General features: G+C 49.2%; 1 protein-coding gene across 1 annotated transcript in view; it reads right to left on the reverse strand.

Annotated features, from left to right (window-relative positions):
- Positions 1–15,661, reverse strand: part of LOC140373435 (uncharacterized) — a 46,549-nt gene extending 30,888 nt beyond the window's left edge. The window contains exons 1-6 of the mRNA XM_072459903.1: positions 15,332–15,661; positions 10,770–11,105; positions 3,280–3,317; positions 3,051–3,192; positions 2,952–3,014; positions 2,733–2,822 (exon numbers count right to left, since the gene is read on the reverse strand). Of these exons, the coding sequence (XP_072316004.1) occupies positions 2,733–2,822; positions 2,952–3,014; positions 3,051–3,192; positions 3,280–3,317; positions 10,770–11,105; positions 15,332–15,661 (999 nt within the window). The remainder of the gene's footprint in view (positions 1–2,732; positions 2,823–2,951; positions 3,015–3,050; positions 3,193–3,279; positions 3,318–10,769; positions 11,106–15,331) is intronic.
- Positions 15,662–24,269: the final 8,608 nt, after the last annotated feature.

Consider the following 24,269-nt stretch of genomic DNA (forward strand, 5'->3'; position numbering starts at 1 on the left):
TCTCATGTCTCCACTACGAGGTCATTGAGGACACTTTTCTCATGTCTCCACTACGAGGTCATTGAGGACACTTTTCTCATGTCTCCACTACGAGGTCATTGAGGACACTTTTGCTCCGCTCTGCACGATCTCGTCTTTACTGCTTCGTTTTGGGGCAACACCTTAATTGTCTCTTGTAAAACATCTGCGCTAATTCCTTCCACCAACAGCTAAAAATGTGATCCTGGCAACCATTAAGGGCCCCGACAGAGGGCCCCCCTCTGGTGTCAGAATGGCCCACTGTGGTCGGCCCATTAGAGTCCTATAGGCCCCTTGTCCTCGGCTGGTCTCGGATTATTTTCTTTTCTTTATGTACATAACCAGCAACAGGGGCCCAGATGCAGCAGGGGCCAAGATGCAGCAGGGGCCAAGATGCAGCAGGGGCCAAGATGCAGCAGGGGCCCAGAGGCAGCAGGGGCCCAGATGCAGCGGGGGCCCAGATGCTGCAGGGGCCCAAATGCTGCAGAGACCCAGATGCAGCAGGGGTCCAGATGCAGCAGGGGCCCAGATGCAGCAGGGGCCCAGATGCAGCAGGGGCCCAGATGCAGCAGGGGCCCAGATGCAGCAGGAGCCCAGATGCAGCAGCGAAACACAGTTTCCAACACACTTTTATATTTCATATGCAGTTCTAATTCCACTTGAAGCATCATCTCACACAGAAAGTTGAAACTGGAGGTAAAAATGTATAATATTCTAATCGTTTGGAGAAAGAAACAACATTGGAATTTCCAGTTAGTAAAAAGAGCAGATTGAAAATAAGAATCCATGTGTAATCTGTAAAGTAAAGTTACTCTGTTACTTTGTCAAAAAGGTTTCCTGGGAAACAAATGTGTTGAGCACGTTACAGAGCACATTACTGAGCACGTTACAGAGCACGTTACTGAGCACGTTACAGAGCACGTTACTGAGCATGTTACTGAGCACGTTACAGAGCACATTACTGAGCACGTTACAGAGCACGTTACTGAGCACGTTACAGAGCACGTTACTGAGCATGTTACTGAGCACGTTACAGAGCACATTACTGAGCACGTTACAGAGCACGTTACTGAGCACGTTACAGAGCACGTTACTGAGCATGTTACTGAGCACGTTACAGAGCATGTTACTGAGCACGTTACTTAGCACGTTACTGAGCACGTTACAGAGCACGTTACAGAGCACTTTACTGAGCACGTTACAGAGCACGTTACAGAGCACGTTACTTAGCACGTTACTGAGCACGTTACAGAGCACGTTACAGAGCATGTTACTGAGCACGTTACAGAGCACGTTACAGAGCACGTTACTGAGCACGTTACAGAGCATGTTACAGAGCACGTTACTTAGCACGTTACTGAGCACGTTACAGAGCACGTTACAGAGCACGTTACTGAGCACGTTACTGAGCACGTTACTGAGCACGTTACAGAGCACGTTACTGAGCACGTTACTTAGCACGTTACTGAGCACGTTACAGAGCACGTTACAGAGCACTTTACTGAGCACGTTACAGAGCACGTTACAGAGCACGTTACTTAGCACGTTACTGAGCACGTTACAGAGCACGTTACAGAGCATGTTACTGAGCACGTTACAGAGCACGTTACAGAGCACGTTACTGAGCACGTTACAGAGCACGTTACAGAGCACGTTACTTAGCACGTTACTGAGCACGTTACAGAGCACGTTACAGAGCACGTTACTGAGCACGTTACTGAGCACGTTACTGAGCACGTTACAGAGCACGTTACTGAGCACGTTACTGAGCACGTTACTGAGCACGTTACAGAGCACGTTAAAGAGCACGTTACTGAGCACGTTACTGAGCACGTTACAGAGCACGTTACTGAGCACGTTACAGAGCACGTTACAGAGCACGTTACTGAGCACGTTACTGAGCATGTTACTGAGCACGTTACTGAGCACGTTACAGAGCACGTTACAGAGCACGTTACTGAGCACGTTACAGAGCACGTTACAGAGCACGTTACTTAGCACGTTACTGAGCACGTTACAGAGCACGTTACAGAGCACGTTACTGAGCACGTTACTGAGCACGTTACAGAGCACGTTACAGAGCACGTTACTGAGCACGTTACTGAGCACGTTACTGAGCACGTTACTGAGCACGTTACAGAGCACGTTACTGAGCACGTTACTGAGCACGTTACAGAGCACGTTACTGAGCACGTTACTGAGCACGTTACAGAGCACGTTACAGAGCACGTTACTGAGCACGTTACAGAGCACGTTACAGAGCACGTTACTTAGCACGTTACTGAGCACGTTACAGAGCACGTTACAGAGCACGTTACTGAGCACGTTACTGAGCACGTTACTGAGCACGTTACTGAGCACGTTACAGAGCACGTTACAGAGCACGTTACTGAGCACGTTACTGAGCACGTTATTGAGCACGTTACTGAGCACGTTACTGAGCACGTTACAGAGCACGTTACTGAGCACGTTACTGAGCACGTTTAGATTGTACTTCTTTGGAACACGACTGGAGAAAAAGAAAACATGTCATTTCTACAACGTTATAATATAGGAAAGGAATATTATTGCGACAATATTGTATTGTTAGATTTGGATATTTTATCTTCTCAAACACGGCCTCATTACACACGCCCAAGCACAATGAAAATACAATCAAGATCTTCATGTTTTGAAATTTTGCTCATTTCTGGTTGAAACGTGGTGAAACGTACCTTAGTGACATAATAAACCGTCTGTTGAAACGCCATCATGACGACCTCCTCCAGGACCGCCATCGTCTCCTCCATCGTCTCCTCCATCGTCTCCTCCGTTGTCTCCTCCGTCGTCTCCTCCGTCGTCTCCTCCATCGTCTCCTCCATCGTCTCCTCCATCGTCTCCTCCACGGCTGAACACAAACAAGACACATCTGCAGCATTATTATCATTATCAACATAAATAATAACTTTTAAACTTGTATTACCCAAGTTGTGTTCAGTGCCTTCCACATGCCCCGCCTCCTGACCGCTCCCCGCCTCCTGACCGCTCCCTGCCTCCTGACCGCTCCTCCAGTCCAGAAGCACGGGCATCTGGAACTGGATGAAGTGCAGGAGCTCCAGGCTGTTGGCCATCCACACCACCAGGGGGCGCAGGCCTGAGATCACAGCCTCCAGGTGGAGAGACTCTGATTCCAAACTGTGACAGAAGAAGACGTTAAACGACAGGAGTATTCCCAGAGGCTCGGGCGTGGCTCGGGCGTGGACGGGCGTGGCTCAGACTTACTCTTCAGGTTGGACAGCAGCGAGATCCTTCGTGAGCTCCTGAGCACCACAAACAAGGAAATGATTAAATGTACAATTAATTAATTAAAAGCACAATTATGTCAAGAAATCATTTTAGGAACATTTAAATCTTAACTTTAAAGATATCTATTTAATGAATCATGATTTCACAATGTGGATTCAACAATCTGTCAGACTCACTCAGACTCATGTATCACTGCTGTTTTATAAAAATGCACTTTAGAGACGAGCCTAAAGCCCCGTGGCACGTGCCACCCGAGCCCGTCACTCCAGTGGGAGATCCTGCACTGCAGCCGACATTTAGGACCTTTTATTAGAACGTGTTACGAGTGAGAGCGAGTTTGGCTTCATCTGAGCCGCTGTGGGAGACCTACGCTGGACTCGCACTGCGGCGCTTATGAAGGACGTGTATGTTGTCCTAGAGTACACGCAGCGGCTTGTACACGGTACAGCAGCGGCTTGTACACGGTACAGCAGCGGCTTGTACACGGTACAGCAGCGGCTTGTACACGGTACAGCAGTGGCTTGTACACGGTACAGTTTCTCCAAGTACATGTGTAATTACACGCGGTGTGTCACTGTGAGGATTCTGTGCTTTTGTGAGGCGCTGGTCAAGCATCAGCACCAAACATTTGCCCCTGTGGCACCTTTACAACTGTGAAAAAGCACTGACTCCCACAATGCACCAAGACTAAAACTGGATGCCTTCCCCCTCCTCCTCGCCCCACTGACGACAGGAGCAGGATGTGTCTGTGCCACTCCACTGACGACAGGAGCAGGATGTGTCTGTGCCACTCCACTGACGACAGGAGCAGGATGTGTCTGTGCCACTCCACTGACGACAGGAGCAGGATGTGTCTGTGCCACTCCACTGACGACAGGAGCAGGATGTGTCTGTGCCACTCCACTGACGACAGGAGCAGGATGTGTCTGTGCCACTCCACTGACGACAGGAGCAGGATGTGTCTGTGCCACTCCACTGACGACAGGAGCAGGATGTGTCTGTGCCACTCCACTGACGACAGGAGCAGGATGTGTCTGTACCACTCCACTGACGACAGGAGCAGGATGTGTCTGTGCCACTCCACTGACAGGAGCAGGATGTGTCTGTGCCACTCCACTGACGACAGGAGCAGGATGTGTCTGTGCCACTCCACTGACAGGAGCAGGATGTGTCTGTGCCACTCCACTGACGACAGGAGCAGGATGTGTCTGTGCCACTCCGCTGACGACAGGAGCAGGATGTGTCTGTGCCACTCCGCTGACGACAGGAGCAGGATGTGTCTGTGCCACTTCACTGATGATAGGAGCAGGATGTGTCTGTGCCACTCCACTGACGACAGGAGCAGGATGTGTCTGTGCCACTCCGCTGACGACAGGAGCAGGATGTGTCTGTGCCACTTCACTGATGATAGGAGCAGGATGTGTCTGTGCCACTCCACTGACGACAGGAGCAGGATGTGTCTGTGCCACTCCACTGACGACAGGAGCAGGGTGTGTCTGTGCCACTCCACTGACGACAGGAGCAGGGTGTGTCTGTGCCACTCCACTGACGACAGGAGCAGGATGTGTCTGTGCCACTCCACTGACGACAGGAGCAGGATGTGTCTGTGCCACTCCACTGACGACAGGAGCAGGATGTGTCTGTGCCACTCCACTGACGACAGGAGCAGGATGTGTCTGTGCCACTCCGCTGACGACAGGAGCAGGATGTGTCTGTGCCACTTCACTGACGACAGGAGCAGGATGTGTCTGTGCCACTTCACTGACGACAGGAGCAGGATGTGTCTGTGCCACTCCACTGACGACAGGAGCAGGATGTGTCTGTGCCACTCCACTGACAGGAGCAGGATGTGTCTGTGCCACTCCACTGACAGGAGCAGGATGTGTCTGTGCCACTCCACTGACGACAGGAGCAGGATGTGTCTGTGCCACTCCGCTGACGACAGGAGCAGGATGTGTCTGTGCCACTCCACTGACGACAGGAGCAGGATGTGTCTGTGCCACTCCGCTGACGACAGGAGCAGGATGTGTCTGTGCCACTCCGCTGACGACAGGAGCAGGATGTGTCTGTGCCACTTCACTGACGACAGGAGCAGGATGTGTCTGTGCCACTTCACTGACGACAGGAGCAGGATGTGTCTGTGCCACTCCACTGACAGGAGCAGGATGTGTCTGTGCCACTCCACTGACGACAGGAGCAGGATGTGTCTGTGCCACTCCACTGACGACAGGAGCAGGATGTGTCTGTGCCACTCCACTGACGACAGGAGCAGGATGTGTCTGTGCCACTCCACTGACGACAGGAGCAGGATGTGTCTGTGCCACTCCACTGACGACAGGAGCAGGATGTGTCTGTGCCACTTCACTGACGACAGGAGCAGGATGTGTCTGTGCCACTCCGCTGACGACAGGAGCAGGATGTGTCTGTGCCACTCCACTGACGACAGGAGCAGGATGTGTCTGTGCCACTCCACTGACAGGAGCAGGATGTGTCTGTGCCACTCCACTGACAGGAGCAGGATGTGTCTGTGCCACTCCACTGACGACAGGAGCAGGATGTGTATGTGCCACTCCGCTGACGACAGGAGCAGGATGTGTCTGTGCCACTCCACTGACAGGAGCAGGATGTGTCTGTGCCACTTCACTGACGACAGGAGCAGGATGTGTCTGTGCCACTTCACTGACGACAGGAGCAGGATGTGTCTGTGCCACTCCACTGACAGGAGCAGGATGTGTCTGTGCCACTCCACTGACGACAGGAGCAGGATGTGTCTGTGCCACTCCACTGACGACAGGAGCAGGATGTGTCTGTGCCACTCCACTGACGACAGGAGCAGGATGTGTCTGTGCCACTCCACTGACGACAGGAGCAGGATGTGTCTGTGCCACTCCACTGACGACAGGAGCAGGATGTGTCTGTGCCACTTCACTGACGACAGGAGCAGGATGTGTCTGTGCCACTCCGCTGACGACAGGAGCAGGATGTGTCTGTGCCACTCCACTGACGACAGGAGCAGGATGTGTCTGTTCCACTCCACTGACAGGAGCAGGATGTGTCTGTGCCACTCCACTGACAGGAGCAGGATGTGTCTGTGCCACTCCACTGACGACAGGAGCAGGATGTGTCTGTGCCACTCCACTGACAGGAGCAGGATGTGTCTGTGCCACTTCACTGACGACAGGAGCAGGATGTGTCTGTGCCACTTCACTGACGACAGGAGCAGGATGTGTCTGTGCCACTCCACTGACAGGAGCAGGATGTGTCTGTGCCACTCCACTGACGACAGGAGCAGGATGTGTCTGTGCCACTCCACTGACGACAGGAGCAGGATGTGTCTGTGCCACTCCACTGACGACAGGAGCAGGATGTGTCTGTGCCACTCCACTGACGACAGGAGCAGGATGTGTCTGTGCCACTCCACTGACGACAGGAGCAGGATGTGTCTGTGCCACTTCACTGACGACAGGAACAGGATGTGTCTGTGCCACTCCACTGACAGGAGCAGGATGTGTCTGTGCCACTCCACTGACAGGAGCAGGATGTGTCTGTGCCACTCCACTGACGACAGGAGCAGGATGTGTCTGTGCCACTCCGCTGACGACAGGAGCAGGATGTGTCTGTGCCACTCCACTGACAGGAGCAGGATGTGTCTGTGCCACTTCACTGACGACAGGAGCAGGATGTGTCTGTGCCACTTCACTGACGACAGAAGCAGGATGTGTCTGTGCCACTCCACTGACAGGAGCAGGATGTGTCTGTACCACTCCACTGACGACAGGAGCAGGATGTGTCTGTGCCACTCCACTGACGACAGGAGCAGGATGTGTCTGTGCCACTCCACTGACGACAGGAGCAGGATGTGTCTGTGCCACTCCACTGACGACAGGAGCAGGATGTGTCTGTGCCACTCCACTGACGACAGGAGCAGGATGTGTCTGTGCCACTTCACTGACGACAGGAGCAGGATGTGTCTGTGCCATTCCACTGACAGGAGCAGGATGTGTCTGTGCCACTCCACTGACGACAGGAGCAGGATGTGTCTGTGCCACTCCACTGACGACAGGAGCAGGATGTGTCTGTGCCACTCCACTGTCGACAGGAGCAGGATGTGTCTGTGCCACTCCACTGACGACAGGAGCAGGATGTGTCTGTGCCACTCCACTGACGACAGGAGCAGGATGTGTCTGTGCCACTTCACTGACGACAGGAACAGGATGTGTCTGTGCCACTCCACTGACAGGAGCAGGATGTGTCTGTGCCACTCCACTGACAGGAGCAGGATGTGTCTGTGCCACTCCACTGACAACAGGAGCAGGATGTGTCTGTGCCACTCCGCTGACGACAGGAGCAGGATGTGTCTGTGCCACTCCACTGACAGGAGCAGGATGTGTCTGTGCCACTTCACTGACGACAGGAGCAGGATGTGTCTGTGCCACTTCACTGACGACAGGAGCAGGATGTGTCTGTGCCACTCCACTGACAGGAGCAGGATGTGTCTGTGCCACTCCACTGACGACAGGAGCAGGATGTGTCTGTGCCACTCCACTGACGACAGGAGCAGGATGTGTCTGTGCCACTCCACTGACGACAGGAGCAGGATGTGTCTGTGCCACTCCACTGACCACAGGAGCAGGATGTGTCTGTGCCACTCCACTGACGACAGGAGCAGGATGTGTCTGTGCCACTTCACTGACGACAGGAGCAGGATGTGTCTGTGCCACTCCGCTGACGACAGGAGCAGGATGTGTCTGTGCCACTCCACTGACGACAGGAGCAGGATGTGTCTGTGCCACTCCACTGACAGGAGCAGGATGTGTCTGTGCCACTCCACTGACAGGAGCAGGATGTGTCTGTGCCACTCCACTGACGACAGGAGCAGGATGTGTCTGTGCCACTCCGCTGACGACAGGAGCAGGATGTGTCTGTGCCACTCCACTGACGACAGGAGCAGGATGTGTCTGTGCCACTCCACTGACAGGAGCAGGATGTGTCTGTGCCACTCCACTGACGACAGGAGCAGGGTGTGTCTGTGCCACTCCACTGACGACAGGAGCAGGATGTGTCTGTGCCACTCCGCTGACGACAGGAGCAGGATATGTCTGTGCCACTCCACTGACAGGAGCAGGATGTGTCTGTGCCACTGCACTGACGACAGGAGCAGGATGTGTCTGTGCCACTCCACTGACAGGAGCAGGATGTGTCTGTGCCACTCCGCTGACGACAGGAGCAGGATGTGTCTGTGCCACTCCACTGACGACAGGAGCAGGATGTGTCTGTGCCACTCCGCTGACGACAGGAGCAGGATGTGTCTGTGCCACTCCACTGACAGGAGCAGGATGTGTCTGTGCCACTCCACTGACAGGAGCAGGATGTGTCTGTGCCACTCCACTGACAACAGGAGCAGGATGTGTCTGTGCCACTCCGCTGACGACAGGAGCAGGATGTGTCTGTGCCACTCCACTGACAGGAGCAGGATGTGTCTGTGCCACTTCACTGACGACAGGAGCAGGATGTGTCTGTGCCACTTCACTGACGACAGGAGCAGGATGTGTCTGTGCCACTCCACTGACAGGAGCAGGATGTGTCTGTGCCACTCCACTGACGACAGGAGCAGGATGTGTCTGTGCCACTCCACTGACGACAGGAGCAGGATGTGTCTGTGCCACTCCACTGACGACAGGAGCAGGATGTGTCTGTGCCACTCCACTGACGACAGGAGCAGGATGTGTCTGTGCCACTCCACTGACGACAGGAGCAGGATGTGTCTGTGCCACTTCACTGACGACAGGAGCAGGATGTGTCTGTGCCACTCCGCTGACGACAGGAGCAGGATGTGTCTGTGCCACTCCACTGACGACAGGAGCAGGATGTGTCTGTGCCACTCCACTGACAGGAGCAGGATGTGTCTGTGCCACTCCACTGACAGGAGCAGGATGTGTCTGTGCCACTCCACTGACGACAGGAGCAGGATGTGTCTGTGCCACTCCGCTGACGACAGGAGCAGGATGTGTCTGTGCCACTCCACTGACGACAGGAGCAGGATGTGTCTGTGCCACTCCACTGACAGGAGCAGGATGTGTCTGTGCCACTCCACTGACGACAGGAGCAGGGTGTGTCTGTGCCACTCCACTGACGACAGGAGCAGGATGTGTCTGTGCCACTCCGCTGACGACAGGAGCAGGATGTGTCTGTGCCACTCCACTGACAGGAGCAGGATGTGTCTGTGCCACTCCACTGACGACAGGAGCAGGATGTGTCTGTGCCACTCCACTGACAGGAGCAGGATGTGTCTGTGCCACTCCGCTGACGACAGGAGCAGGATGTGTCTGTGCCACTCCACTGACGACAGGAGCAGGATGTGTCTGTGCCACTCCGCTGACGACAGGAGCAGGATGTGTCTGTGCCACTCCACTGACAGGAGCAGGATGTGTCTGTGCCACTCCACTGACGACAGGAGCAGGATGTGTCTGTGCCACTTCACTGACGACAGGAGCAGGATGTGTCTGTGCCACTCCACTGACAGGAGCAGGATGTGTCTGTGCCACTCCACTGACGACAGGAGCAGGATGTGTCTGTGCCACTCCGCTGACGACAGGAGCAGGATGTGTCTGTGCCACTCCACTGACGACAGGAGCAGGATGTGTCTGTGCCACTCCACTGACAGGAGCAGGATGTGTCTGTGCCACTCCACTGACGACAGGAGCAGGATGTGTCTGTGCCACTCCACTGACGACAGGAGCAGGATGTGTCTGTGCCACTTCACTGACGACAGGAGCAGGATGTGTCTGTGCCACTCCGCTGACGACAGGAGCAGGATGTGTCTGTGCCACTCCGCTGACGACAGGAGCAGGATGTGTCTGTGCCACTCCACTGACAGGAGCAGGATGTGTCTGTGCCACTCCACTGACGACAGGAGCAGGATGTGTCTGTGCCACTCCACTGACGACAGGAGCAGGATTAGTTTAGTTTAGTTTAGGACACAAACAACATGGCTTCCTGCACACAGCGGTCTCCTTCTGACACTGAGGCATCAGTCCTGAAACAATGTGCTTCAGCCTTTTCAGGTCGTTATACATTTTGCTCCATATTCTATCAGAAAAGATGAATTAAATATCATTGTACAGTTTATCCTGGCTTTGTGAAACTCTGCAGTGCATGAGACTCTGCTGGTGACGCTGGCAGTGTAAATAAGGCTATAAACCGTTGCTGTGAGGGTTGAAGGTTGTAAATACTGAGGTGTTTGTGGAGCAGGTCAAAGACACGTGACGACACTGGAAACAGCGATGGAACTCATTTCAGTATCAACGAGTCAGCAACGATTATTTCGATAGTAAATTAAGTCATTACAAGTACGATTCATTTTAAACAGCTTCTCTCTTCAGTAACACACAGTTGTAAAGCCTCCCATGTTTGTCTCTGTCAGTGCTGGACATTTGGTTCAAACCATGATCTGTTCCTGATCTTACCCACACGCTGCTCTGAAGATGACCGGCTGTGAGCAGAAGCAGCCTGCGCAGCTGTGAGGCCTGCAGGCTTGTGGCACAGTGCTGGACACACGTGCTGAGCAGAAAGGCCACCGTCAGTGGTGGTCGATCTGTGCGGTCAGCGCCGTGTTGTCCCATGGCCACGATCTCCCTCGCCACAATGTCCAAAGTGTGTGCGGAGAAGTGGACGGTGAGCTCGTGTCCGTCTGGGCTTCTGAAGCGTGGAGGTGGAGCGTGAGCGGTCGCCGTGGAGAGGCAGGCGCTGGCGGTCACTCCCTCTGGACTGGTCAGCAGCCGGCGCTCAGCTGTGAAGGAATCCTGAACACAGAAGAACACAAGCGACAACAGCGAGCAGCAGATGTTAATAATGTGTGTTTAATGTGTAGAGTTTTGAAGCCTGAGCATGTCTCAGAGGACAGGGATGTGGGCGGGGACAGGGGACAGGGATGTGGGCGGGGACAGGGGACAGGTGAACACGTGCTGCAACAAGCTTGAAATATCTCTAATGCCTAAAATGTGTCTTATAAATGGGATGAGTTTTAATCCTCTGTACTTGACTTTTATATATTCTGACCATCCAAATGAACAACATTCAGGGGTCAGAGCTCATGAGGGGTCAGAGCTCATGAGGTCAGAGCTCATGAGGGGTCAGAGCTCATGAGGTCAGAGCTCATGAGGTCAGAGCTCATGAGGTCAGAGCTCATGAGGTCAGAGCTCATGAGGTCAGAGCTCATGAGGGGTCAGAGCTCATGAGGTCAGAGCTCATGAGGTCAGAGCTCATGAGGGGTCAGAGCTCATGAGGGGTCAGAGCTCATGAGGGGTCAGAGCTCATGAGGTCAGAGCTCATGAGGGGTCAGAGCTCATGAGGGGTCAGAGCTCATGAGGGGTCAGAGCTCATGAGGGGTCAGAGCTCATGAGGTCAGAGCTCATGAGGGGTCAGAGCTCATGAGGGGTCAGAGCTCATGAGGGGTCAGCGCTCATGAGGTCAGAGCCCATGAGGGGTCAGAGCTCATGAGGGGTCAGAGCTCATGAGGGGTCAGAGCTCATGAGGGGTCAGAGCTCAAGAGGGGTCAGCGCCGTGTCCAGTGAAGCGCCACTTTCCCCCCAAACCCAAACCTTTCTCAATGTAATCATGAGGCTATTTGAAATGAGAGGATTTTTGGCGCTCAATCTGAGTCTCATTTCCTGGTGGCGTGGACAGTAGTTATCCCACATGTCAATCATTCCCTGCGTGCTACTGCACACCTGCAGCCTGGTTCCCATAGCAGCATGTTTCCCTGGCTGCACATGTGTGGTTGATATGCTGCTGTGTGTTCAGTGAAGCTAACGGCGAGTTCCTTCAGTGTAGCTCCAGCTTTGGACCGCCAAGGACAAAAGTGACCGAAGGACGACAGAGGAAGACGAGACGAGAGCGTCTGCCTTAGCACATGGACTCTGTGTCTTGCACATTCGTGGAGGGCAGCGAGGTGGACGTGGTGGAGGGCAGCGAGGGGGACGTGGTGGAGGGCAGCGAGGGGGACGTGGTGGAGGGCAGCGAGGGGGACGTGGTGGTCAGGGCAGCGAGGGGGACGTGGTGGAGGGCAGCGAGGGGGACGTGGTGGTCAGGGCAGCGAGGGGGACGTGGTGGAGGGCAGCGAGGGGGACGTGGTGGAGGGCAGCGAGGTGGACGTGGTGTTCAGGGCAGCGAGGGGACGTGGTGGAGGGCAGCGAGGGGGACGTGGTGGAGGGCAGCGAGGTGGACGTGGTGTTCAGGGCAGCGAGGGGACGTGGTGGAGGGCAGTGGTGGAGGGCAGCAAGGGGGACGTGGTGGAGGGCAGCGAGGTGGACGTGGTGGTCAGGGCAGCGAGGGGGACGTGGTGGAGGGCAGTGGTGGAGGGCAGCGAGGGGGACGTGGTGGAGGGCAGCGAGGGGGACGTGGTGGAGGGCAGCGAGGGGGACGTGGTGGAGGGCAGCGAGGGGGACGTGGTGGAGGGCAGCGAGGGGGACGTGGTGGAGGACAGTGGTGGAGGGCAGCGAGGGGGACGTGGTGGACGTGGTGGAGGGCAGCGAGGTGGACGTGGTGGTCAGGGCAGCGAGGGGGACGTGGTGGAGGGCAGCGATGGGGACGTGGTGGACGTGGTGGAGGGCAGCGAGGTGGACGTGGTGGTCAGGGCAGCGAGGGGGACGTGGTGGAGGGCAGCGATGGGGACGTGGTGGACGTGGTGGAGGGCAGCGAGGTGGACGTGGTGGAGGGCAGCGAGGGGGACGTGGTGGAGGGCAGCGAGGGGGACGTGGTGGTCAGGGCAGCGAGGGGGACAGGTGGTCAGGGCAGTGAGGGGGACGTGGTGGAGGGCAGCGAGGGGGACGTGGTGGAGGGCAGCGAGGGGGACGTGGTGGAGGGCAGCGAGGGGGACGTGGTGGAGGGCAGTGAGGGGGACGTGGTGGAGGGCAGTGAGGGGAACGTGGTGGTCAGGGCAGCAAGGGGGACGTGGTGGAGGGCAGCGAGGGGGACGTGGTGGAGGGCAGCGAGGTGGACGTGGTGGTCAGGGCAGCGAGGGGAACGTGGTGGAGGGCAGCGAGGGGGACGTGGTGGAGGGCAGTGGTGGAGGGCAGCGAGGGGGACGTGGTGGAGGGCAGCGAGGGGGACGTGGTGGAGGGCAGCGAGGGGGACGTGGTGGAGGGCAGCGAGGGAGACGTGGTGGAGGGCAGTGAGGGGGACGTGGTGGAGGGCAGCGAGGGGGACGTGGTGGAGGGCAGTGAGGGGGACGTGGTGGAGGGCAGTGAGGGGAACGTGGTGGTCAGGGCAGCAAGGGGGACGTGGTGGAGGGCAGCGAGGGGGACGTGGTGGAGGGCAGCGAGGTGGACGTGGTGTTCAGGGCAGCGAGGGGACGTGGTGGAGGGCAGTGGTGGAGGGCAGCAAGGGGGACGTGGTGGAGGGCAGCGAGGGGAACGTGGTGGAGGGCAGCGAGGGGGACGTGGTGGAGGGCAGCGAGGGGGACGTGGTGGAGGGCAGCGAGGTGGACGTGGTGTTCAGGGCAGCGAGGGGACGTGGTGGAGGGCAGTGGTGGAGGGCAGCGAGGGGGACGTGGTGGAGGGCAGCGAGGGGGACGTGGTGGAGGGCAGTGGTGGAGGGCAGCGAGGGGGACGTGGTGGAGGGCAGCGAGGGGGACGTGGTGGAGGGCAGCGAGGTGGACGTGGTGTTCAGGGCAGCGAGGGGACGTGGTGGAGGGCAGTGGTGGAGGGCAGCGAGGGGGACGTGGTGGAGGGCAGCGAGGGGGACGTGGTGGAGGGCAGCGAGGGGGACGTGGTGGTCAGGGCAGCGAGGGGAACGTGGTGGAGGGCAGCGAGGTGGACGTGGTGGACGTGGTGGAGGGCAGCGAGGGGGACGTGGTGGAGGGCAGCGATGGGGACGTGGTGGACGTGGTGGAGGGCAGTGAGGGGGACGTGGTGGAGGGCAGTGAGGGGAACGTGGTGGTCAGGGCAGCAAGGGGGACGTGGTGGAGGGCAGCGAGGTGGACGTGGTGGAGGGCAGCGAGGGGGACGTGGTGGAGGGCAGCGAGGGGGACGTGGTGGTCAGGGCAGTGAGGGGGACGTGGTGGAGGGCAGCGAGGGGGACGTGGTGGAGGGCAGTGAGGGGGACGTGGTGGAGGGCAGCGAGGGGGACGTGGTGGAGGGCAGCGAGGGGGACGTGGTGGAGGGCAGTGAGGGGGACGTGGTGGAGGGCAGTGAGGGGGACGTGGTGGAGGGCAGCAAGGGGGACGTGGTGGTCAGGGCAGCGAGGGGAACGTGGTGGAGGGCAGCAAGGGGGACGTGGTGGTCAGGGCAGCAAGGGGGACGTGGTGGTCAGGGGAGGCAGTGTTTGGGGGTTTGGAGCCAGGAGCTTCTCAGTCATGTTCACGATCGGGTTTTGGGTTCGGTGCACTTTGTTTTGAGCATGAACCCTTTTGTTTTCTATGTTATTCTGTTTTATGTGTTTGTGGTTTGTTTGTTTGTTTGTTTGTTTGTTTGTTTGTTTGTTTGTTTGTTTGTTTGTCTGTTTGTTTGTTTGTTTGTTTGTTTGTTTGTTTGTTTGTTTGTTATATTTGACCAGAGTTTGGAGCCAATGATTGATCAATGAACCCAACTGCAAAAAGATAAATGGTTAAGAGAGGCTATTTATGTTTTGTCTGATGAAGAATGGAAGAATATGTGTTTATATCCAACATGTTCGACACCTTTTATTACATTCTGTTTGCTTTTGGAAAAAATAAAGAAAAAAATAATTGAAAAGCTTAATTGTGATTAATGAGATCAAAGCTGAACTAATGAAAAACATGTGATCATATTCACTGCACTAAGTAAAGGTCAGCTCTAGGGAGGGTCCACCACGTACGCCTCTTTAAGAATGTGACGTATCCACTCGCCCCTCCATAGAGCTGACCTTTACCTGGGCCTGGGGGTGTCACATGTTTGTCTCGGGTGGAGATGGACAAGTTGAATGTCATACTGTAAAATATTCCAGGAAAAGCAATAACATCTCCATGGTGACAGGTAAATACACAGTAGTGTGCTTTTACTCTCTTTACCTGATGACTTTGTCCTGTCGGGTCTTTAAACATGAACATGTAGCTGTGTCCCAGGCCGATCACGTCTCCAGAGAGGAGAGTCACTTCTTTACTCAGCGTTTCCCCGTTCCTCGTCACCACGGCGCCTGGACTCGGGCGCAGGGTTGTCAGGCAGTCGCTCTGATGTCGATGAAAATGGCAGTGTGTCGGGAGGATGTCTCCAGCAGAAAGCACGACGTCAACTTTTGTCTCCTGGGTCAGGTCACACGTTTGACCCACTGAGACGTTGGTACTGGTCAGGAGATAGATGACAAAGTCCTGCAGCAGAGAACAGGGCGCACGTGTGAACATGGCACTGACAACGGCTTTTCCAAATGTGTTCAAGTAACAACACAACATCTCATGTCTTCACGCTCTGATTTCATGAAAAAACAAGGCATTTGTGTATTTGAAACAGACCAAACTGTAGGAGCAGGTCAGGACAGTTTTAGAGAAGTAGGACTTTTCTACAATATCATGTGTTTTACTACAGTACCACAATAAGTATTAGACACTGCATGAGGACATTTCATTCCTCAATATTAAATTAAAGTTAGTATGCACAATATAACACTTTCTAGTTTTTGTTCACATATTTGTCAGTAGAGGCAGTAGAGAAATACAATTTGGAGATAAAGTTAAATTATATAGAAAATAAAGAATTTAGAGGTGGGAAAAATATCCAAATATGGCAATTGTTGTTTTGGAGAGCTGCAATATTAGAATATTCAGTATATTATTTGGGTAGGTACTCAGGGTGGTTGAGCCAGGGTCTCACAAAGACAAAGAGGATTCTAATAGCCCATTAAGATTCTGAATAGGCTCGGTAGATACAAGGGGGAGTTTCTGTTGAAACAAACAACTCTTTCTACTTCAGGAAGGCTCCTCCCAATGGGCGGGTCTTACCACAGAACAGTATAAATATCGGAGTTCTCGATCTAAATTCTGTTATTGACAATGACTCTTGGATGAGAGTCGAAACGTCTAATTTTTCAAACTGAGTCCAGATGACTACAACTGAAGCTTTTTCTACTAAAGTATATTATATTGTATATAATATAACTGCACCACCATCACCAGGACCTCAAGTGGGAGGAGCCACCATCAGCTCCAGAAGGTCCAGCAGAGGATGACCTGAGAAGGTGATCGGCTGCAGACCATCTCTGCAGGACCTGTACGTCTCCAGAGCAGGAGGCCACTCCCCTCAGGCAGGAGGCCACTCCCCTCAGGCAGGAGGCCACTCCCCTCAGGCAGGAGGCCACTCCCCTCAGGCAGGAGGCCACTCCCCTCAGGCAGGAGGCCACTCCCCTCAGGCAGGAGGCTCCAGAACCTCCTCCACTAGAACAGTTTCTTTCCCTCCGCTGTTGGATCATGAACACTTCTTAAACACTGTCACTTTAACTCATTGAATCTCTCACTGTTCACTTTGTACACTACATATGTAAATTCAACTGTACATTTTGTGTACATATTAAGCCTATTTTTATTTTGATCAGATAGTAGATTCAAATAGTTTATAACGTTGTTTTATCATTGTTCATTGTTTTATGTCGGACCAAGTTCCTCTGTTTGTGAATTTTGTTAATGGCTATAAACCTTCTCTATCTCTCTTTTAACTTTGTTGAGAGCCCGTGTGGAGAGAGCATTTGGACATGTTTTATCTCCTTTATAACTTTATAAACAAATTTGAAGAAGAATTAATATACATTTTTTACTCAAAGTGAGTCAGAAAATACTTAAATTTCAATGTAAAAAATCAAAATCTAGAACATGGGACTAAACCAGGACTAAACCAGGACTGAAACTGTGGCTTTACTTGACTTTAAAGGTGCGTTGCAGACTGAACCCTGATTTTCTCTTTTTAAAACCAACTCAACTCTAATTAAGTATTGATAATTTGATTAAAATTCCAGAAGCTACTTCACAGTCCAATAGGGTGGGAATGTGTTAATCCAAGATAGATCACCAACCAGCATTATTGTGTAAGAGAACAGCATTATTGTGTAAGAGAACAGCATTATTGTGTAGGAGAACAGCATTATTGTGTAAGAGAACAGCATTATTGTGTAAGAGAACAGCATTATTGTGTAAGAGAACAGCATTATTGTGTAAGAATACTGCATTATTGTGTAAGAATACTGCATTATTGTGTAAGAATACTGCATTATTGTGTAAGAGAACAGCATTATTGTGTAAGAGAACAGCATTATTGTGTAAGAGAACAGCATTATTGTGTAAGAATACTGCATTATTGTGTAAGAATACTGCATTATTGTGTAAGAATACTGCATTATTGTGTAAGAGAACAGCATTATAGTGTAAGAGTACTGCATTATTGTGTAAGAGAACAGCATTATTGTGTAAGAGAACAGCATTATTGTGTAAGAGAACAGCATTATTGTGTAAGAGAACAGCATTATTGTGTAAGAGAACAGCATTATTGTGTAAGAGAACAGCATTATTGTGTAAGAGTACTGCATTATTGTGTAAGAGAACAGCATTATTGTGTAAGAGAACAGCATTATTGTGTAAGAGAACAGCATTATAGTGTAAGAGAACAGCATTATTGTGTAAGAGTACTGCATTATTGTGTAAGAATACTGCATTATTGTGTAAGAATACTGCATTATTGTGTAGGAGAACAGCATTGTTGTGTAAGAGTACTGCATTATTGTGTAAGAGAACAGCATTATTGTGTAAGAGAACAGCATTATTGTGTAAGAGTACTGCATTATTGTGTAAGAATACTGCATTATTGTGTAAGAATACTGCATTATTGTGTAGGAGAACAGCATTGTTGTGTAAGAGTACTGCATTATTGTGTAAGAATACTGCATTATTGTGTAAGAGAACAGCATTATAGTGTAAGAGAACAGCATTATTGTGTAAGAGTACTGCATTATTGTGTAAGAATACTGCATTATTGTGTAAGAATACTGCATTATTGTGTAAGAGAACAGCATTATTGTGTAAGAATACTGCATTATTGTGTAAGAGAACAGCATTATTGTGTAAGAGTACTGCATTATTGTGTAAGAATACTGCATTATTGTGTAAGAGAACAGCATTATTGTGTAAGAGAACAGCATTATTGTGTAGGAGAACAACATTATTGTGTAAGAATACTGCATTATTGTGTAAGAGTACTGCATTATTGTGTAAGAGTACTGCATTATTGTGTAAGAATACTGCATTATTGTGTAAGAGAACAGCATTATTGTGTAAGAGAACAGCATTATTGTGTAAGAGTACTGCATTATGTGTAAGAATACTGCATTATTGTGTAAGAATACTGCATTATTGTGTAGGAGAACAGCATTGTTGTGTAAGAATACTGCATTATTGTGTAAGAATACTGCATTATTGTGTAAGAGAACAGCATTATTGTGTAAGAGAACAGCATTATTGTGTAAGAATACTGCATTATTGTGTAAGAGAACAGCATTATTGTGTAAGAGTACTGCATTATGTGTAAGAATACTGCATTATTGTGTAAGAATACTGCATTATTGTGTAGGAGAACAGCATTGTTGTGTAAGAATACTGCATTATTGTGTAAGAGTACTGCATTATTGTGTAAGAGAACAGCATTATTGTGTAAGAGTACTGCATTATTGTGTAAGAGAACAGCATTATTGTGTAAGAGAACAGCATTATTGTGTAAGAGTACTGCATTATTGTGTAAGAATACTGCATTATTGTGTAAGAATACTGCATTATTGTGTAGGAGAACAGCATTGTTGTGTAAGAGTACTGCATTATTGTGTAAGAATACTGCATTATTGTGTAAGAATACTGCATTATTGTGTAAGAGAACAGCATTATAGTGTAAGAGAACATTATTATTGTGTAAGAATACTGCATTATTGTGTAAGAGAACAGCATTATTGTGTAAGAGAACAGCATTATTGTGTAAGAGTACTGCATTATTGTGTAAGAATACTGCATTATTGTGTAAGAATACTGCATTATTGTGTAAGAGAACAGCATTATTGTGTAGGAGAACAACATTATTGTGTAAGAGAACAGCATTATTGTGTAAGAGAACAGCATTATTGTGTAAGAGAACAGCATTATTGTGTAAGAGAACTGCATTATTGTGTAAGAATACTGCATTATTGTGTAAGAGAACAGCATTATTGTGTAAGAATACTGCATTATTGTGTAAGAATACTGCATTATTGTGCAAGAGAACAGCATTATTGTGTAAGAGTACTGCATTATTGTGTAAGAATACTGCATTATTGTGTAAGAATACTGCATTATTGTGTAGGAGAACAGCATTGTTGTGTAAGAGTACTGCATTATTGTGTAAGAATACTGCATTATTGGGTAAGAGAACAGCATTATTGTGTAAGAGAACAGCATTATTGTGTAAGAGTACTGCATTATTGTGTAAGAGTACTGCATTATTGTGTAAGAGTACTGCATTATTGTGTAAGAATACTGCATTATTGTGTAAGAGAACAGCATTATTGTGTAAGAGAACAGCATTATTGTGTAAGAATACTGCATTATTGTGTAAGAGAACAGCATTATTGTGTAAGAGAACAGCATTATTGTGTAGGAGAACAGCATTATTGTGTAAGAATACTGCATTATTGTGTAAGAATACTGCATTATTGTGTAAGAATACTGCTTTATTGTGTAGGAGAACAGCATTGTTGTGTAAGAGAACAGCATTATTGTGTAAGAGTACTGCATTATTGTGTAAGAATACTGCATTATTGTGTAAGAATACTGCATTATTGTGTAAGAGAACAGCATTATTGTGTAAGAGTACTGCATTATTGTGTAAGAATACTGCATTATTGTGTAAGAGTACTGCATTATTGGGTAAGAGAACAGCATTATTGTGTAAGAGAACAGCATTATTGTGTAAGAGTACTGCATTATGTGTAAGAATACTGCATTATTGTGTAAGAATACTGCATTATTGTGTAAGAGAACAGCATTATTGTGTAAGAGAACAGCATTATTGTGTAAGAGTACTGCATTATTGTGTAAGAATACTGCATTATTGTGTAAGAATACTGCATTATTGTGTAAGAATACTGCATTATTGTGTAAGAAAACAGCATTATTGTGTAAGAGTACTGCATTATTGTGTAAGAATACTGCATTATTGTGTAAGAATACTGCATTATTGTGTAAGAGAACAGCATTATTGTGTAAGAGAACAGCATTATTGTGTAAGAGTACTGCATTATAGTGTAAGAATACTGCATTATAGTGTAAGAATACTGCATTATTGTGAGAGTACTGCATTATTGTGTAAGAATACTGCATTATTGTGTAAGAATACAGCATTATTGTGAGAGTACTGCATTATTGTGTAAGAGAACAGCATTATTGTGTAGGAGAACAGCATTGTTGTGTAAGAATACTGCATTATTATGTAAGAATACTGCATTATTGTGTAAGAGAACAGCATTATTGTGTAAGAGAACAGCATTATTGTGTAAGAGTACTGCATTATTGTGTAAGAATACTGCATTATTGTGTAAGAATACTGCATTATTGTGTAAGAGAACAGCATTATTGTGTAAGAGAACAGCATTATTGTGTAAGAGTACTGCATTATTGTGTAAGAGTACTGCATTATTGTGTAAGAATACGGCATTATTGTGTAAGAGTACTGCATTATTGTGTAAGAATACTGCATTATTGTGTAAGAATACTGCATTATTGTGTAAGAGAACAGCATTATTGTGTAAGAGTACTGCATTATTGTGTAAGAATACTGCATTATTGTGTAAGAGAACAGCATTATTGTGTAAGAGAACAGCATTATTGTGTAAGAGTACTGCATTATGTGTAAGAATACTGCATAATGTGTAAGAGAACAGCATTATTGTGTAAGAATACTGCATTATTGTGTAAGAGAACAGCATTATTGTGTAAGAGAACAGCATTATTGTGTAAGAGTACTGCATTATTGTGTAAGAATACTGCATTATTGTGTAAGAATACTGCATTATTGTGTAAGAGAACAGCATTATTGTGTAAGAGTACTGCATTATTGTGTAAGAGAACAGCATTATTGTGTAAGAGAACAGCATTATTGTGTAAGAGAACAGCATTATTGTGTAAGAGTACTGCATTATTGTGTAAGAATACTTCATTATTGTGTAAGAATATTGCATTATTGTGTAAGAATACTGCATTATTGTGTAAGAATACTGCATTATTGTGTAAGAATACTGCATTATTGTGAGAGTACTGCATTATTGTGTAAGAATACAGCATTATTGTGAGAGTACTGCATTATTGTGTAAGAATACTGCATTATTGTGTAAGAATACTGCATTATTGTGTAAGAATACTGCATTATTGTGTAAGAATACTGCATTATTGTGAGAGTACTGCATTATTGTGTAAGAATACTGCATTATTGTGTAAGAATACAGCATTATTGTGAGAATACTTCATTATTGTGTAAGAATACTGCATTATTGTGTAAGAATACTGCATTATTGTGTAAGAATACTGCATTATTGTGTAAGAATACTGCATTATTGTCAGAGTACTGCGTTGACAGTTCTTGCGGTCGGAGATAATGGTTCAGGAAACAGCTCTGGCTCGGTCCGTTCTGCTTCCTCGTCACGTCGTGACCGTTGACATGTGGTTTTACCTCAAAATGATGATACAGACTTTTATCTTTGACAGTTTGTCCCAGTTACACTGAAGCGGGAGTAACTGTTCAAATGTGCCAATGTCAAATACATAAATGCATTTGTTTTGTATTATTCTGAGGCTGAATCGTTATTATTTATTTGCGCTGCCAGGATCTACTACAAGTGAAGTATAAATGTTACAGAGTGTTTCCTGAAGGAAGAGAAAAGCCTGAGCGAGGCACAGACACAGAGAGAGTTCAAACTATTTCAAGTCCTAAATATGCAGAAGTTTGTCATCATTTTTTTGTGATGGTCTTTTTCGCTCTGGCTTGAAGAATATAGAGGTATCCATGTATTGTGTACATCACAGGAGTTTTGAGGCCCAAATACAGGGTTCTCTAAATAGTAGAGTGGCTGTCCAAATTGTCAATACTTTTAAACAATTTAGATATTCTTCCCCTTGAAAGTTCTTATTTATATGAATTTACAGTCAGTCAGAGGAATATCATTTTTTGATTATAATAACTTCTTATTTGCAAATACCATGACCCCAGATGACCCCAGATGACCCCAGATGACCCCAGGAGGTGCTGCGCCGTCACAATACTCCCTGATCATGCATTTACAGATTAACATGGCAAATTTCACGGGCAAGGTCAGTGTTGTGATCGATCAAGCGGACGACGTGGATAATTGTAATCACAGAGGTCATTTGCTGATGGTCGGCCTTAAAGGGGACTCTGAAGGGAAAGAACGGGTCAGATTTACAGAGACTTGGATCCTCGAAAATACAGATTTACCATGTGCATCTCAAACCAGCTCCGAACTAATGTCCAAGACCTATTATACTAAAGTTACACAACTTCAGTGATAAACAGCATGTCATGGCGGCTTCTAAACGTCTCACTGTGGACCCACCCCATTCTCACTGTGGACCCACCCCATTCTCACTGTGGACCCACCCCATTCTCACTGTGGACCCACCCCATTCTCACTGTGGACCCACCCCATTCTCACTGTGGACCCACCCCATTCTCACTGTGGACCCACCCCATTCTCACTGTGGACCCACCCCATTCTCACTGTGGACCCATCCCACGTCTCATTCTTCAACGACTCAGAGAAGAAGCCCAAAGCATTGGATCAACTTCCTGAGAGAGAAGACAGTGGATTATGCTCTGATTAATCCTGCAACATTGGAGGAAGCATCTTTAACAGACCCATGAACAATATGACATTCATCCCCTTATGTCCTCTCTTCAACTGAAGGGACATGGACCGAGACATCTGAGTATTTGCCCAATGTAGGCTGAGGTTCCCCTTTAGCTTCTAAATACCTGGGTGAAAATGTTCTACTAACTACCTTCCTTTTCCGTTTCATTATGTTCTCGTATTGGGCTCGACCAGAGTTTCGAGTCCAATGAAGCGGTCAAAGATACTAACAAAGATGAGAAAAGAAGAAATAGATATTATCTACCTACAAGAAACCCAATAAAATAACTTAAAATATCAACAGTGTACTTGACTTTACAATTCCTCATACAAGCATCAGAGGGGCGTGGCCTTGGAACAGAGTTTAAAATGACTTTATATTTCTTCTTTTTTTTATGTTCTTTCAGCTTGTTTCCACTTGCATTTTTAGTTTATTTCTGTGAGGTCAGATCAATGATTTCACGTTTTATCTTTGTGTATCACTTGGACAACCGCCCCAAGGAAGCCTTCAATGTCCTTCTCCACCTCAGGGATCCCCACGAGTCTTCGATTGTTTCTGTGAGATCTGGATTCCAAATCTCAAAGCTTTTTCTTCATAGCCTCGTTCTCCACCTACAGTTTTCCCGCCTCTGTTCTTAGTTCTCTCGTCTCATCTGCTTTGTCCAAGATGCACCGCTCGGCCACACGTCCATCTACGAGGTCAGCTCAGGTCCACAGTGTCCCCTTCTGTGCCGGCCCCTGTGCCGGCCCCTGTGCCGGCCCCTGTGCGCACTGGACTTAGTTCTGGTTGCTTCACTTTTGGGTCGGGCCACATGTCGGGCCTCTTCCTTCTCCCCAAACCCGGCAGGATGAGCCATGTGACAGGCATCAGCTGACTACCGCACTTATCTCCATGACAACTGGCTTCCCTCGGTGCTGCATGCGTCTTAAGACAAACGACACATTAACTGTAAGATCAGGTTTATATAGAGTCAATCCCCTCACTGTGACCAACCCTCTCCTCCTATTGGTCACTCAACCAGTAACCGTAAAAGAGCTTTGAAACTCAAAGTGAGAGGATTGTGCTGGATGTCTGCACTGGCCCCGTGCCC

The sequence above is a fragment of the Eucyclogobius newberryi genome, unplaced genomic scaffold (genome assembly GCF_026437365.1).
Source record: "Eucyclogobius newberryi isolate DKJ021-1_F unplaced genomic scaffold, fEucNew1.0.hap1 SCAF_292, whole genome shotgun sequence".
NCBI classification, from domain to species: Eukaryota; Metazoa; Chordata; class Actinopteri; order Gobiiformes; family Gobiidae; genus Eucyclogobius; species Eucyclogobius newberryi.